This window comes from Strix aluco, chromosome 24, assembly GCF_031877795.1.
Source record: "Strix aluco isolate bStrAlu1 chromosome 24, bStrAlu1.hap1, whole genome shotgun sequence".
Taxonomy (NCBI): domain Eukaryota; kingdom Metazoa; phylum Chordata; class Aves; order Strigiformes; family Strigidae; genus Strix; species Strix aluco.
The window spans coordinates 2,543,032-2,556,114 of record NC_133954.1 but is presented as its reverse complement, the minus strand read 5'-3'; the positions used below and the strand labels follow the sequence as shown (position 1 = coordinate 2,556,114).

Below are 13,083 nucleotides of genomic sequence, written 5' to 3'. Positions count from 1 at the left end.
GCCTCCAAATCTGCAGCCAGTGCTGCAGGCCTGGCAGGGGACAGGCTCCTGGAGGGACGAGCGCCACCTCCTCAGGCACACAGAAGACACCGCCCTGGTTGCAGGGAGCCCCTGGCAGCTGCTGCCATTCGCATCAGACGTGAGGAGAGAGCGGAAGGCCTGGGCGGCGGGGGAGGTTCGGCAGACTCTGCTTGGCCAGGAGCAGCCCCGCTGAGGGGTCGGCAGCCCCTTCCTCGGCTCTGCCTGGAGCACCCTGCGGCACCCGGGACCCCACCCCAGCCGGGCGCTGGCGGGGCTGGGGGCACAGACGCTCCCGTTGTAGCCTGAACAAATGTTTCTCATCGAGTACAAGGACATATAGGACATATTGTAGTCCGTGCAAATGTTTCTCATCCAATACAGGGACGTATAGGGCGTATCAGTTAGGTCAGCCTGTTCTTTAAACTGTCAGCAGTGATTTAGTGAGGAACTTCTAATCAGGAGCTACTGTGCTGGAAGAAGAACCTGAAATATGGAAGCTCATTCAAATTGTGTATCGTAAATCAGCTTAATTAGAGATTAGAGTGTCCTTGTGAGGAACTATCCTCATTACAACAGTACAACTCCCGCCCCCTGCTCGGAAGACCCCTGCCCGAAGAAAGACCCTCAGCCTTTGAGCTTGCGCAGAACAATTAAAACGGGCTGTAACGTTAAATCGAGAGGAGGCTGGTACTGACCAGCGAGGGATGAAGCGGTCAGAAACTGAGCAATGGGCGTTACGGGAAATGTGTGTTCGTGTAGGCTGCAGCGTGGAAATACCCTGCAGACCCCCTGTGTGGTGCCGGCTGGGTGGAATCCCCCCCTCGCACCCCCCTGCGCCAGTGCGGCATGAACGGGTGCCCCGGCGCTGTCTCGGAGATTGGCTTTCGCACCCCGGGAGCGAACCCTCTTCGCGGGACCCGCGGGGCGGCAGCTCATGCGGGGCGGCCCCCGCAGCCCAGCCTGCCGACGCTGCCGAGGGGGCGGGGGGGTGCAGGGACCCCGCTCAGATCCCCTCCCCCGGGGGTGGCCCCTCTCCCCTCCATCCCCCCGCCTCCCCGGCACCCAGGACCGCCGCTGCCCGCGCAGCCCCCGCGGAACCAGCCGCCCGGCTGCTCGGGAGGGGGTTTGCAGCGATGTGTCCCCGCCCCCCCGGCGCTGCCCCCCCCGCCCGTCCGTCTGTCCGCCGGCCCCTCCTCCTCTCTCGCCATCCCGGCCACCCCTCTGCAGCCGCAGCCCGGCGCCTCCCTGTCCGCCCGAACGCCTCTTGCTCTGTCTCTCCATCCCTCCCTCCTGTCCCTGGGCCTCCCCGCTCTGCCCCTTCCTCTCTCTCCCCCTTCCTCTTCCCTCTCTCCCTCCGGCCATCGGAGTGCCAGTCCGCCCTGCTGGCCTTGATCCTGGTGAGTGTCGGCTTCTTTGTGCTTCCCCTCGTTATTCTGCCCTTACTCTCTGTTCCTTCTCTCTGGTCACGGGGGGAGCCCGCCCCTGTTCAATCCATCCCTCTGTCCATCCTTCACCCCTACTCCCGCGAGGACTTACACCCTATTTGCTCTGTCTGCCCACCCTGTCAGCATGATGGGGGGGTGGGGACTTTCCTGGTGCTCCCCACCCTCTCACCCCAGAGCGGGAACTGGGGAGATTGAGGCAAATGTGTCTGAACCAGAGAGATTGATGTGGATGGGTTTGGGGGGGAGGGCAGGCCCCTTCACCTCCTGGCACGTGGCCAGAAGACGCCCAGGTGTCACCTGAACTACACCCTCCCCCAGTGCCTCTCTGAAGTGCTAAGGCTTGGACAATAAGCCCAAGCCAGAGTTGACCTATAGATGAATCCTGTACATTTTATAACCAATAATCATTGTACTAATAGGTATTATACTAAGTTATAGCAAACCACCTATTTTGATGTAAAAGGTGGAAATACTGAAGCCTGAGCAACAGGCCCTGAACTGAAACTGCTAACTCCGTATGTAGTCATTAGTGAAATATGCATAGAAGATGTAGTTTAAACAGCATAAAACATGTCTATCCTGAATGTATCCTTATATTTCTTTATGTGTGAGCAAGATAACAAGGCCACGGAAACAGTTGTCTGGCCTTGTGACCTTGCTCATAAATTAACTAGATAAGCAGGGAAACTCCCTTAGCTTCTCTCTTAAGCCCTGGCCAGGCTCTGGGGGGAACCTAACTGAGATGAAAACCAGATATTTCCGCTTAAAACAAAGGTGTCAGCTATTTTGGCTTACTGATTTTTAGGTATATAAGGCTGGGCCCGCTCACAGCGATTTTGGAAGCCTCACCTACGGGTGGACGCACCGCGTAGGATTTCCCACTTGCAGGGAAAGGCTCTCCAAATCCTCGCTGTAACCGGGGCTGCCCAGCGACTGCGGATCTGGATGATGGTAACGTATGCAAGTGGTGATGGATCTTTCTTAATCACTATTCTCTCTCTCAGGCAGTAATGATTTGATGCATTACCCTGTATTTTCCTATTTGTTTAAGTGCGCTACTTTGTCTTTTCTTACTGTATGTTTTCTATATTATTCTGTTATATTATTTAGTTATTTCTAGTAAATACACCTGCTCTTTTCACTCTGGTGTCTGAGTTTAATTGATATCCCTGATCAGCAAAACACTCTCTGGGGTTTGCTCTGCAGTCATGGAATAGCTGTCCCTGGCCTCATTTCTCTCTCCATCGTGTTCCCCCTTATCATCTGGACTTTCAACCTGCCCTCACAGGTGCTCTCTCTTGTGCAGCTCCATTCACACAATACTGTTGGTGATGGGCACCTGCTCATCTCTTCTAAAATGGACCCCTCCACCTGTCCACCCATCGCTTTCAACAAAAATTCTGGTGTCTCTCTCTTTGTTTACTTATGTGTCCATCTGTCCCAAAATGGACCTCGTCTGCCAATCTATCCATCCAGCCATGGGTGGATAGCCATGCATTGTTCATCCCAGTACAGTCCCACCCATCCGTCCATCCACCCACCCACCCACCCATCCATCCACCCATCCGTCCATCCATCCATCCATCCATCCATCCATCCATCCATCCATCCATCCACTCTTGCTTTCTCACCTTCTTCCCCCCATCTCCCTTTGTTATCCCTTAGTTCTCTTCAAGATCCCCCCAGGGTGGGGGTGGGGGGTGCAGACCTCCTCAATGCAGAGATACTCCTGGTGACATCCCAGTGCTCCTGAACATGGGTTTCTGAATCCTTGAGTTTGCTCTGGCTCTACATGGTGGGTTGGGGCTTCCAGCTATGTATGTAGGAGAAATGTCAAGGAATTGTCATCGAATAGGGGCTGCCTGGTGGTTTCTGTGGATCTCTCCTCTTACAGGAGACTTGTCTGTAGGTCTCCAGAAATGTGGCGTCAGAGCTTTGGACTTCTAGGAAAATCCTACACCCATGACGGTGAGCTGGGGATCAGACAGCTGAGGGACATCTGGGGAATGGGGAGTGCTCCCAAAGGGGGACAAAGAAAGGAGAAGGATAGGCAGCCACAGGGGAAATAATCTGGATGGGATCTTCCCAGAGTGAAACAAGGATGGGAATGGGCAAGAGCTCTACAGGAAATGGGTGGGGAACAGAGGAATGGGAAAAAGGGAAATTGGAGGGGTGGGAGGCAGATACTGTTCCACATCAGGCTCACACTAGACCCTCAGTAACGTTGGTCACCTAGTCTTGGTTTCCAGGGTGGGAACAGCCACATACTTGAAGCAGCCCCAGTCACCTCCTTGTGTCGTTCATGTGTGCTGATGGACAGGTTGCATCTCTCTCAACAGCAACAGGATCCTTTTTGCTGGGGAAGTGGCTCCACGTACCCCTGTACTCGGTGCCTCTGTGTAGTGCTGTGGTGGATGTTGCTATCCAGGATTATGTGGCTGACGTGACTGCCGAACTCATCTACCAGAACAAGAGTCAGATCTCCACAGAAGTCATTTTTGTCTTCCCCCTGGGCTCCCACATGGCCATCTACTCCTTCCAGGCCTGCAGTGAGGATGCCAAGGTCCAGGCCGTGCTGCGGGATGAGGTACCAGAGTCCAGGGACAAATGGGCGAACCACCACAGGGCATGGCATGAGCAGCCCATGGCCTGCCTGGTGATCAACTGTCTGTCCTTCCCCTTCCCACCCAGGCCCAGCAGCTGCACGAAGCTACAGGGGGCTGGGAGAATCTGGAATACCTTCAGAATCAGTCTAGTTGCCCAGGTGAGGTGTTTGCCTGCTTCCTGGGCACCCTGTCCGCTGGCAGGGAGGTGGTCGTGACCTTGCGCTATGTCCAAGAGCTGCCACGGAAGCCAGATGGAGCAGCCCATTTTGTGCTGGCACCCACACTGCATCCCCACACAAAACACTATGGTGAGTGACCCCACAAGGAACCTGCCCTCCCAGTCACACACCCCACACAAGGGCCACAGACTCCCCGTGTACTTTACGAACAGACACAATGCAACTTCCCTTCGCGCCCACAGGGGGACCCACATTTTGCCCCCATGCAGCCCCTGGACAGATCCACATATTCCTCCTTGTGCTCCATGAGGGGATCCACACCTCCCACACCCATTCCCCGTAAACAGACTCATGGACACCTCCATACACCTTATTGACAAGCCCCAAATCTCTCCATATGGCCTATATATGGATGCCAAATCCTGCCCCTCCCACCCCCCACCCCTGCAGGGAGAGCCTTTGCCCACCCCAGTGCCATGTTTCTCCCTACCCCAGTGCCATGTTTCTCCCTGCAGCCTGGAATTGTCTCACTAGCAAGCTGCCCTACAGCCTGCTGCTCACCGCTAGCCTGCAGTCCCCCCATGGAGTGGCCAATGTCCAGGCCAACTTCTCCCTCACCCCTTTGCTCTACACTGCCCAGGACCGCAGCACAGCACAGGTATGCCCTCCTGGGTGCCAGGACCCCGGGGGGAGCTGGGGAGGGCTGTCATCACTGAGAAAAAGGGGATGCACTGAGATCAGTGCCTCTGCGCCTGGCCCGGTGCTGGGTCGGGTCCCCTCCTCCCATGTCTGGTCAGGCACCTCTTCTCCAGGTCTCACTGTCTGGCAGCCCCCCAGATCATCTGGATTTGGAGCTGCTGGTATATTTTGGAGAACCCACGGCAGTCAGTGCTGTGGTAGAGAAGGGAGACCCCACAGCCCCTCCAGGTGAGTGCAGCTGCAGAGGGAACATGAGGGCACCTCTGGGTTGCAGGAGGCATTGGGGCACAGGGACACACTGGGGGTTCTGGGGGGCGAGATGTCATTGGACACTGGGATAGGAATGGGAGGCATTCAGATGGGATAGTCTGGGTCCTGGGGTTCCAGGGTGGGGTGTTAGGGACACTGTGGTGGGGTGTCAGATACAGCAGGATGCGTGCAGGGAGTTCTGAGTTACGGCTCACTGGGTAGCTCTGTTGGAGGCACTGGGTTGGAATACGTGGGGCACTGGGCTGTGCAGTTGGTGAACAGTACAGTAGGGTATTGAGGTACCAGTGTGGGGCATCACGGGCTCTGGGATGGTGGAAGCTGAAAGCACAATGAGAATCAGAACCAGGATGAGGAGGGGGGTGCCTGTCTGGCCTTCATCCAATCCCATACCTCCTCCAGGTTCTCTGCTTGGTGACCCCATGGTGTTGGTGACGCTGGCACCCAGCATCCCTGAGACAGTGCCTGGGCAGCGCCAGTCTGGAGAGTTCATCTTCCTCCTGGACACCACTTTTCTTGAGCATGCTCAGGTATCCCTGCAGAACAGGGACCAGGATGGGGTGGAGGAGCAGGTTGAGGGGGAGCAGGCCAGGGCAGGCATTTACAGAGGGACAGAGATGTGAGGGGGGACTGGTGGGGCCTGAAATGGTCCTGAAGTATCTGGGGAGCCCAGGGAACTTCAGGACACTGGCTCAGGTCATACAGGGGAGTCCAGAGGCTTTAGGAGGACCAGACTATGGGCAAAGGCATCTGTACCCCACACCAGTGCCTCCCAAGTCCTGCCTGCTGTGTCTTTCCACAGGACTCCCTGCTCTTCCTTCTCAAAAGCCTGCCCCTGGGCTGCTACTTCAACATCTACTGCTATGGAACAACATCTGTGGGCATCTACCCGTGAGCAAACATGAGCAGGCTGGGTGCTATGGGGCTGGAATAGGTGCTGGTTGGTAGGGCTGGATACTGCGGGGCATGGCTGGGTGCTGTGGGGCTGGAATGGGTGCTATGGGGCAGGGTTAGATGCTGGAGGGCAGGTGTGCATGCTCTGAAATCGGCTGGCTGGTACAGGGCAATGTTGGGTGCCAGAGGGCATGACTGACTACTGTAGGGCAGGGATGGATTCTGGGGATGGGATCTTTGTGGCACTGTGGGATAGCACCTCTTGGGGTGATGTTGAGCTGAATCTTGTAGGAACTATGAAGCCATGTCTCTTCAAGAACTACTGTGGGGCAGGGACTTGCAGAGGACCCTAGGGCATAGCTGTGGGAAGCGCTGTGGGGCAGGATCTCAGGGAGCACTAGGGCTGGCACAGAGCAATGTGCTCTCCAAACATGCCGTGCCCCCCACAGGCAAAGTGTTGAATATACTCAGGACAACCTGACCGAGGCCATGCGGCGCATCCCCCCGACCGGCTCCAGCCTGGGTGACACCGATCTGCTGGAAACCCTCCGCTCAGTCTACAATACCCCCCGCCCCCGCGGGCATACACGCCAGGTCTGGGTGCAGGGGCATGGAGGGGTGGGATAGGTGTCCCAGGGGGAGAGGGGGTGGGAATAGGGATGGAAGGAGCCACCCAAGGTATGTGGTGGTCACAAGGGAACAAGAAGGATACCATGGGGTGTGGGGGAATGGAGAAGTGGGTCTATATCTGTGAGGGTTTCTGTCCCTGAGTGGATCTCTCTCCCTGGGGTCGTCTCGCTACAGGGTATCTCTCTCCTGGGCCCCTCTCTCCATTTCAGGGGCCTGCTCTCCACATTTTGGGGTTCCTGTGCAGGACCCCACCACTCATGTCCCCTGTCTCTCAGCTCTTCATCTTCATGGCCAGGCTACCCCTTGACAAAGAAGCCATCGTCGCTGAGGTCTGCCGTCACCACGACAGCCACCGGTAACGGGGACTCTCTGCCCCCAGTCCTCCAGTCACACTTTGGTTGTCCAGTCATTTCTATCCCTGATGAGGGCCCGTGTTCACCAGTGCCCGCCCCAATCCTTGGGCCCCTCCAGTGTCCCAAAGACCCTTCCCGCCCTGCACAGCTCTCCTGTGCCAAGCCCCCATGTGAGACTCTTCGCTTACTACTCCCACAACCAAGGCACCCTTCACAGAGCAGGAAAACTCAGGCACAGGGTTTGTACACCCTGATGTGCCCCCAAACTCTACCCCAGCCCCACTAGACTGACCCTAGCTCTGCCGCAAGTCCCAGCTCTCCTCTGCCAGCTCCCTGTCTAACCCCAGATCCAACCCCAGTCCCTCACTCTACTCCCTGCTCTTCTTCCTGCCCCCTTGTTCTGCACCCCAGCTTTGTTCCCCCAGCTTTAACTCCAGCCTGTGTTCTCCAGCTCTAGCCCAGCATCCTTGCACTCACTTACGGCTCTCATTTCTCACACCTTTCTCTGCCTCCCCATAGGTGTTTCTCCTTCTGCTTTTCTGAGGAAAGTGCTGCCCTGGCTACAGCCCTGGCCAGGGAAACAGGGGGTGAAGCTACCTACGTCTCCTCTGACAACACTGTGGCATCTGTGGTAGGAACCTAGGAGCCCTGGCAGGTCCCCCTCTAGTCCACAGACACACGGACTTTGAAGCCCCCCAGCACCTGAACTGCCCTCACACAGCTGCCCGAGGAACCCAGGCACTCAAGCTTCCCCTGACTCTACCCCACCACCCACCCCACTGAGGACCGAGGTGCCTGGGCTTCTGCCCCGCTATAACCCACAGACTGACTGTGCCCAGGGAACCCAGCTGGTGCAGGCTACCCCACACACCTCAGTGTCCCCCAGGGAACTCCAGCACCGGAGGCCGTGGGCTGGTGGATCTGTGAACTAGGGTGTCCTGTTGTCTGTCCCCAGGTGCTGAAGTTCCTGAAGCAGGCTCTCAAGCCAGCAGCTGCGGAAGTGTCTCTGAGCTGGACCCTGCCCCGTGGCCTGGAGGTTGAGGTGCTGCGTGGCACCCCTCAGTCCATCTTTCAGGGTCAGCACAGCCTCCTCTATGCCCAGATCCATGGACAGGCACAGGTGAGGGCTGGGACCACAGACATCCCCAGCTACCTCCCAGTAGCCTCCCAGTAACCACCAGCAATCTTTCAGTAACTTCCCAATATTCCCCAGTAACCATCTTATGTCCCCAGTATCTTCCAGTAGCTTCCTATGTGTTCCCAGGATGCAACGCTGGCCAAGGGGGTCATGACCTTGCAGTACAGCTTGGACGGCCAGGATGTCACTCACACGATTGAATTCCCACTGTGCCCACAGGGAGACGGCCGGTGAGACCCTGCCCTAAGGGAAGATGCATGCATCCCCCTCATTGCTGACATGGACTCCAGCTGAGAGGGGGCCCAGATAGCTTGTGCATTCCCATCTTCCACACACAATCCTAAACTGGCAGAGAACCCAGGTGTCCAAGCATGCCCTCCTTCCCTGCTTTGACCCCACAGGGGTAGGACCCAGGAACCTGGGCATCACTTCCCTCCAGAGAGACGAGGACCCAGGCATGCAGGTTTTCCCTCTGCCCACCCTCATCCCTGAAGGGAGAGACCCAGGGTCCAGGCTCTCCCTGTCCACCTTTCCCCATCATGGAGATGAGCCAGGTGGCCGGGCCTCACCCGCCTCTGTCCCCAGGCTGGCTGGGCACCGTCTGGCTGCGAGATGCTTGCTGGAGAGGTTGTTGCCAGAGGCTGCGAGTGGGTCAAGCGATGAACCCAGGCATCGTGCAGTTGAGATCAGCCTCACTTCGGGGATCATCTGCCCCTTTACCAGCTATGTGGGGGTTCGCACATCAGACAGGGTCACCTGGTACCGAGGTAAGGAAAGACACTTGCAGGAAAGAGCTGGTGAGGCAGCTCCATGGGATGTTCTCATTCCACTGGAACTAGAACCCCAGCCACAGGGCACCCCCAGTCTCACGGGGTAGGCCCCATCACCACCAGGTGCTTCTTTCCCATGTGCTTAATTCAGTTCTTTTCCCTGTTTGCCCTCAAAGGGCCCCTGGCACTGTTGCCACCCCGCCAGTCACTCATCACCTGCCAGATCATTAAGCTTTGTGGCCGTGGTAACACCTCTTCCTGCTATCCTGTGACCATCTGGGTCCCACCTGGCTGGCTGACAGCAGTGCGTCAGTCACGGCTTGCCCTCCGGCGACTCACTCATGGCATTGCTGCCCTGACCCAGCAGGGGGCTTCCTCAAAAGGTATGGGATAATCTAATATGGGATAATCTAATCTCTTATAGGAGGGTTATGCTGCCATGTCTTGACCATGGCATGGAAACCAATGACTTTTGCCTTTAACCTTTCCCTTAGTTACCATTAAACGTGAAAGTCCTTCAGCAAGTATGATACCCAGCTCAGGGACACCCAGGGAGGGGACAGGGATGGTGCTAGATCATAAATACACATTTGGATGAGATGCGTTGGAGGGCTATCAAGAGAGGTCTTGGGACATGGCTGAGCAGGAATGCCGGGAGAAGAGGCAACGGTCAATGGTGGGGGTGAGTTAGTGGTGTCCAGAAGGGCTGTGGATGGGAGTGCTTTGGGGACAGGCAGGAAGGAGCTTAGACTGCAGGTAACTGCCTAAAGAAGAGCAGAGATAATGTTCTGGGGCATTGCACAGAGGAGTAGAGGGGTCAGCTTCCTGTCATTCTCCCAACCCTCCTGTTCACATCTCCCACAGCATGTAAACCACCACCACCACCTGTTTCTTCTCTCAAGAATGTGGATCACAGGGAAGTTTTTTGGTGCTCTCCAATTTTTGGGCCTTGGTTCACCAAAGCCTTTGCTGAGTGCCAGGAGCTGGTGGCTCTGCAGAACGTAGATGGTTCCTGGGCCCTCAGCTCAGGACTGGCCTCTGTTCTGGAAATTGATGAGGCTGAAATCAAGGGAAAGATGCCTGGTGAGGTAAGAGGAAAACTGCTTATGGTGGTAGCGTGTCATCCTGGGACAGTGGGAAGCCCTTGGCTGGTGGCAACACTGGCATCCCAGGGGCAGCCAGAGAGCGAATGAAGGAATCAGAAACCAGAAGCCACAAAGGAAGGGGTGGGAAGCAGTGAGGGGGCAGGGAGGATGCTCAGCACTGCGTGCTGGCCTGACTCATTGTTCTCCTACAGGCCACGGAGCCAAGCATCTGGGCCACAATGCTGGCTGTGACCTGGCTGCACAGAAACAACAAGTGTTACCAGGACCTCTGTGAGCTGCTGGAGGCCAAGGCTGTGACTTGGCTGTGCAGCCGAGCTGGTGAGTCTTGAGGGTCCTTTCCCTGCTGATCCCCACAGCACAGCCTCCTCCCTTCTGTCTCCAGTGGGACCTGCCTCACCCCTTCGCAGGACCACAGTTTCCTGGGTGCAGGTGAAGGAGTCCTGTGTCCCCTTTCTCCTTTCCATCTGTGGACTCCCCCTCCTGCCTGACTCGCTCAGTGCCTCTGTCTCTCCCTGACTGCAGTGTCCCAGCTGGACAAGTGCCTGGAGGCTGCCAACACCCTCCTTGGGAGCAACGTGAAGCCAAGTGTCTTCAGGCTCTGAGCTCAACACGTGCCTTGTGCTACAGACAGGCAGCACCTGCAGGTGCCAGAAAGTACAGCCTAAATTCACCTACTGTGCTGGGATACCAGTGTTGTTACCAGCTGGGGTCCTACATTACAGATGAATTCTCACTGCTTCTGTCTTATACTGGTGGGGCTGAACCTGTATCATGCTGAACTCCTCAAGAGAAAAGCTCTAGTTCAGAGCCTCCAGCGTGTTTGGTTTGGGTGGAGGTGGGAGAGGGAAGGAAATATCACATTCCCCAGCGGTTGCCCTTCCCAAATTCAGCTTTGGCAAAATGGGCTACGGGCCCCCACAAAGATGGCGCTTAGGGACACAGTTTAGTGGTGGACTTGGTAGTGGTAGGTTAACAGTTGGCCTCGATGATCTTAGGGGGCTTTTCCAACCTAAACCATCCTATGATTCTATGGTTTCCGTCTTGACAAGAGAGCGCTGTGCACACTAGAAAAATGAGTCTTTAGAGGTGTCAACAGCAGGTGCAATAGCAGTGGCTCCCAATGAAGGACTCCTCTTGCATCCCACTTGCTGACCTCTTCACTGAACAAAAGTCCAGGCTGTGTTAGGAACTCCCATACCTGCATTGCCATGTAAACCAATCGTTTTGGAAGTAAAACTCTCATCTACACCAGACCCAGCCCATCACGTCCAGGAGAACTCATGTGGGGCAGGATTGCTTTGAAAACTATCAGCACGTTGGAGGTGGAACTGCAGGAGCTTTTCCTTACCAAACCAGTCATGCAGTGTACTCTCTCCTGCCCCAGGGCCCTGAATTCATGGGTCTCACCCCATGTTGGCAAAGTCTCTGATTCATTTTCCAATAAATATTGAATATTCTGCAAGACAAAAGGTGTGACATAGCCTTTATTTCACTTGGGCCTATGATCCTTCCTTCCAGGGGCCATCTATAAGTCACCAGGAGGGGCATGAAAGGATGTTGCTTCCCAGAGAGCTGTGTATTGTAATACACTAAATAAGGTGCTGCCATTGCTCTTGGAAGAGCACAGACCTGTTCTACGTTAGCAAGACAAGAGCTGAGGACTTGCCAGGCTTTTTCTAGGCTACTTTTAGCTTGAACTTATTTGAGCTTGATCTTAGTGGTAGCAGCTGTAGCAACCCTTTGCCCAGCAGACAAGTGACTGATGTCTAACTTACCCTAGCTGTAAGAGAAAAGTTGTCAGGTGATTAATGTCCAATTTGGTTTTAGCTTTAACTTTTTGACTCCGTCGGAGCATGCGACTCCAAAAAGAAATGCTGCTCTCCCTTTAAGCTTTGCCTCTGCTGTCTGGAGCAGATGCAGCCCATTGTGCACTGGGAACTCCCTCCTGCCCTGGAGGTCAGTGGGGAGAGAGAGGAGTCACCTTCCCCAGAGATGCAAATGGGACTGGGCTGAGAGGAATGTGCCCTCCCATGCTCCTTGGGGTGTAGAAGGAGGAAAGAGGGGCATTGAGGACCTCACATTTCGGCGAGGTGAATCCTGACTGTGAGGAAATACTGGTACCTCAGCTTACTTCAGCCACCAACAGATGTACTGTTGCTCCAGGGAGAGGTTTTGGCTTCTTCCCTCCAAGAGACTCCCAAGGGTGACTCATCTGATCATACTTTGTTGGTCTCCATAGCCTGGAGGAAATACCAGACTCTGCTTCTTTCCTCCCTGTTGACCACTGGCAGAGGCTGAAAAGGCAACCTCGGTCACCTCAGCTGCCTAATTCTGAAGGAGTCAACCCCATTATAGTCTTCTGCAGGATGTGAGCTGAATCCCCTTTCCAGAGCCCCACCAGGCTCTGCTGCATCTGTTTGGAAAAGCCTGTGCTTGTTGCACCACCTCAGTTTCTCTTTTTCTCAGAGCAGGCTGAAATGCTTTGGAGGCCTAGGAAGGGACAGCTGTTACCCAAAGTGTTGAAATAGTTTTCACCCTTGGCAGGGATAGATACACTTACGCAGTGCTCCCTCCCTGAAATCCCAAGGGAGACACCCTCCAGGACACTGATTATTTCCATAACACTAGGAAATGGCATTGAGGTGCTTTGGGCCCAGAGCTCCATCTGTGGAAGGAAGAGTGAAAGAGATGAACTTTCTTTTGGCCTTCCTGTGAGATAAGGGTTTTCAGAGCAAATAGGGAGGGAAGCCATATGGGGCAGAACAGGTGACACCCAGACCTGAGTCTTTGTTCCCGGCACCATCACAGGAAAGGTCCTCACACTCTTCATTCAGTGTTCATTGGGGGAATCTCTCCTAATTGCACTTGTCATCACCATCTCCAGACACAATTCATCCCCGCCTAGGGGAAAGCTGTATTAAGAGTTTTTGGTGCATTACATTTTTTGAGCAGCCTATCCTGTGGACCTATGGATT

The 13,083-nt window shown here is 55.3% G+C and overlaps 1 protein-coding gene across 6 annotated transcripts; it reads left to right on the top strand.

Moving 5' to 3' along the window:
• The first annotated feature begins 1,264 nt into the window (after positions 1 to 1,264).
• LOC141934387 (von Willebrand factor A domain-containing protein 5A-like) lies at positions 1,265 to 11,559 on the top strand. 6 transcript variants are annotated; one of them, XM_074849793.1, is made up of 20 exons: positions 1,265 to 1,418; positions 2,272 to 2,417; positions 3,376 to 3,434; positions 3,806 to 4,053; positions 4,158 to 4,380; positions 4,767 to 4,909; positions 5,064 to 5,178; positions 5,620 to 5,747; positions 6,020 to 6,108; positions 6,561 to 6,705; positions 7,017 to 7,096; positions 7,614 to 7,725; positions 8,050 to 8,214; positions 8,359 to 8,462; positions 8,634 to 8,687; positions 8,818 to 8,999; positions 9,179 to 9,385; positions 9,867 to 10,090; positions 10,300 to 10,426; positions 10,631 to 11,559. In XM_074849793.1, the coding sequence occupies exons 3-20, from the start codon at positions 3,386 to 3,388 to the stop codon at positions 10,708 to 10,710; spliced, it is 2,475 nt and encodes an 824-aa protein (XP_074705894.1). In that variant the 5' UTR covers positions 1,265 to 1,418; positions 2,272 to 2,417; positions 3,376 to 3,385; the 3' UTR covers positions 10,711 to 11,559. The 6 variants fall into 6 exon arrangements, with proteins under 6 accessions (XP_074705894.1, XP_074705895.1, XP_074705891.1 ...); XM_074849794.1 differs by lacking the exon at positions 2,272 to 2,417 and having other exon boundaries at positions 3,812 to 4,053; XM_074849790.1 differs by lacking the exon at positions 2,272 to 2,417.
• Positions 11,560 to 13,083: the final 1,524 nt, after the last annotated feature.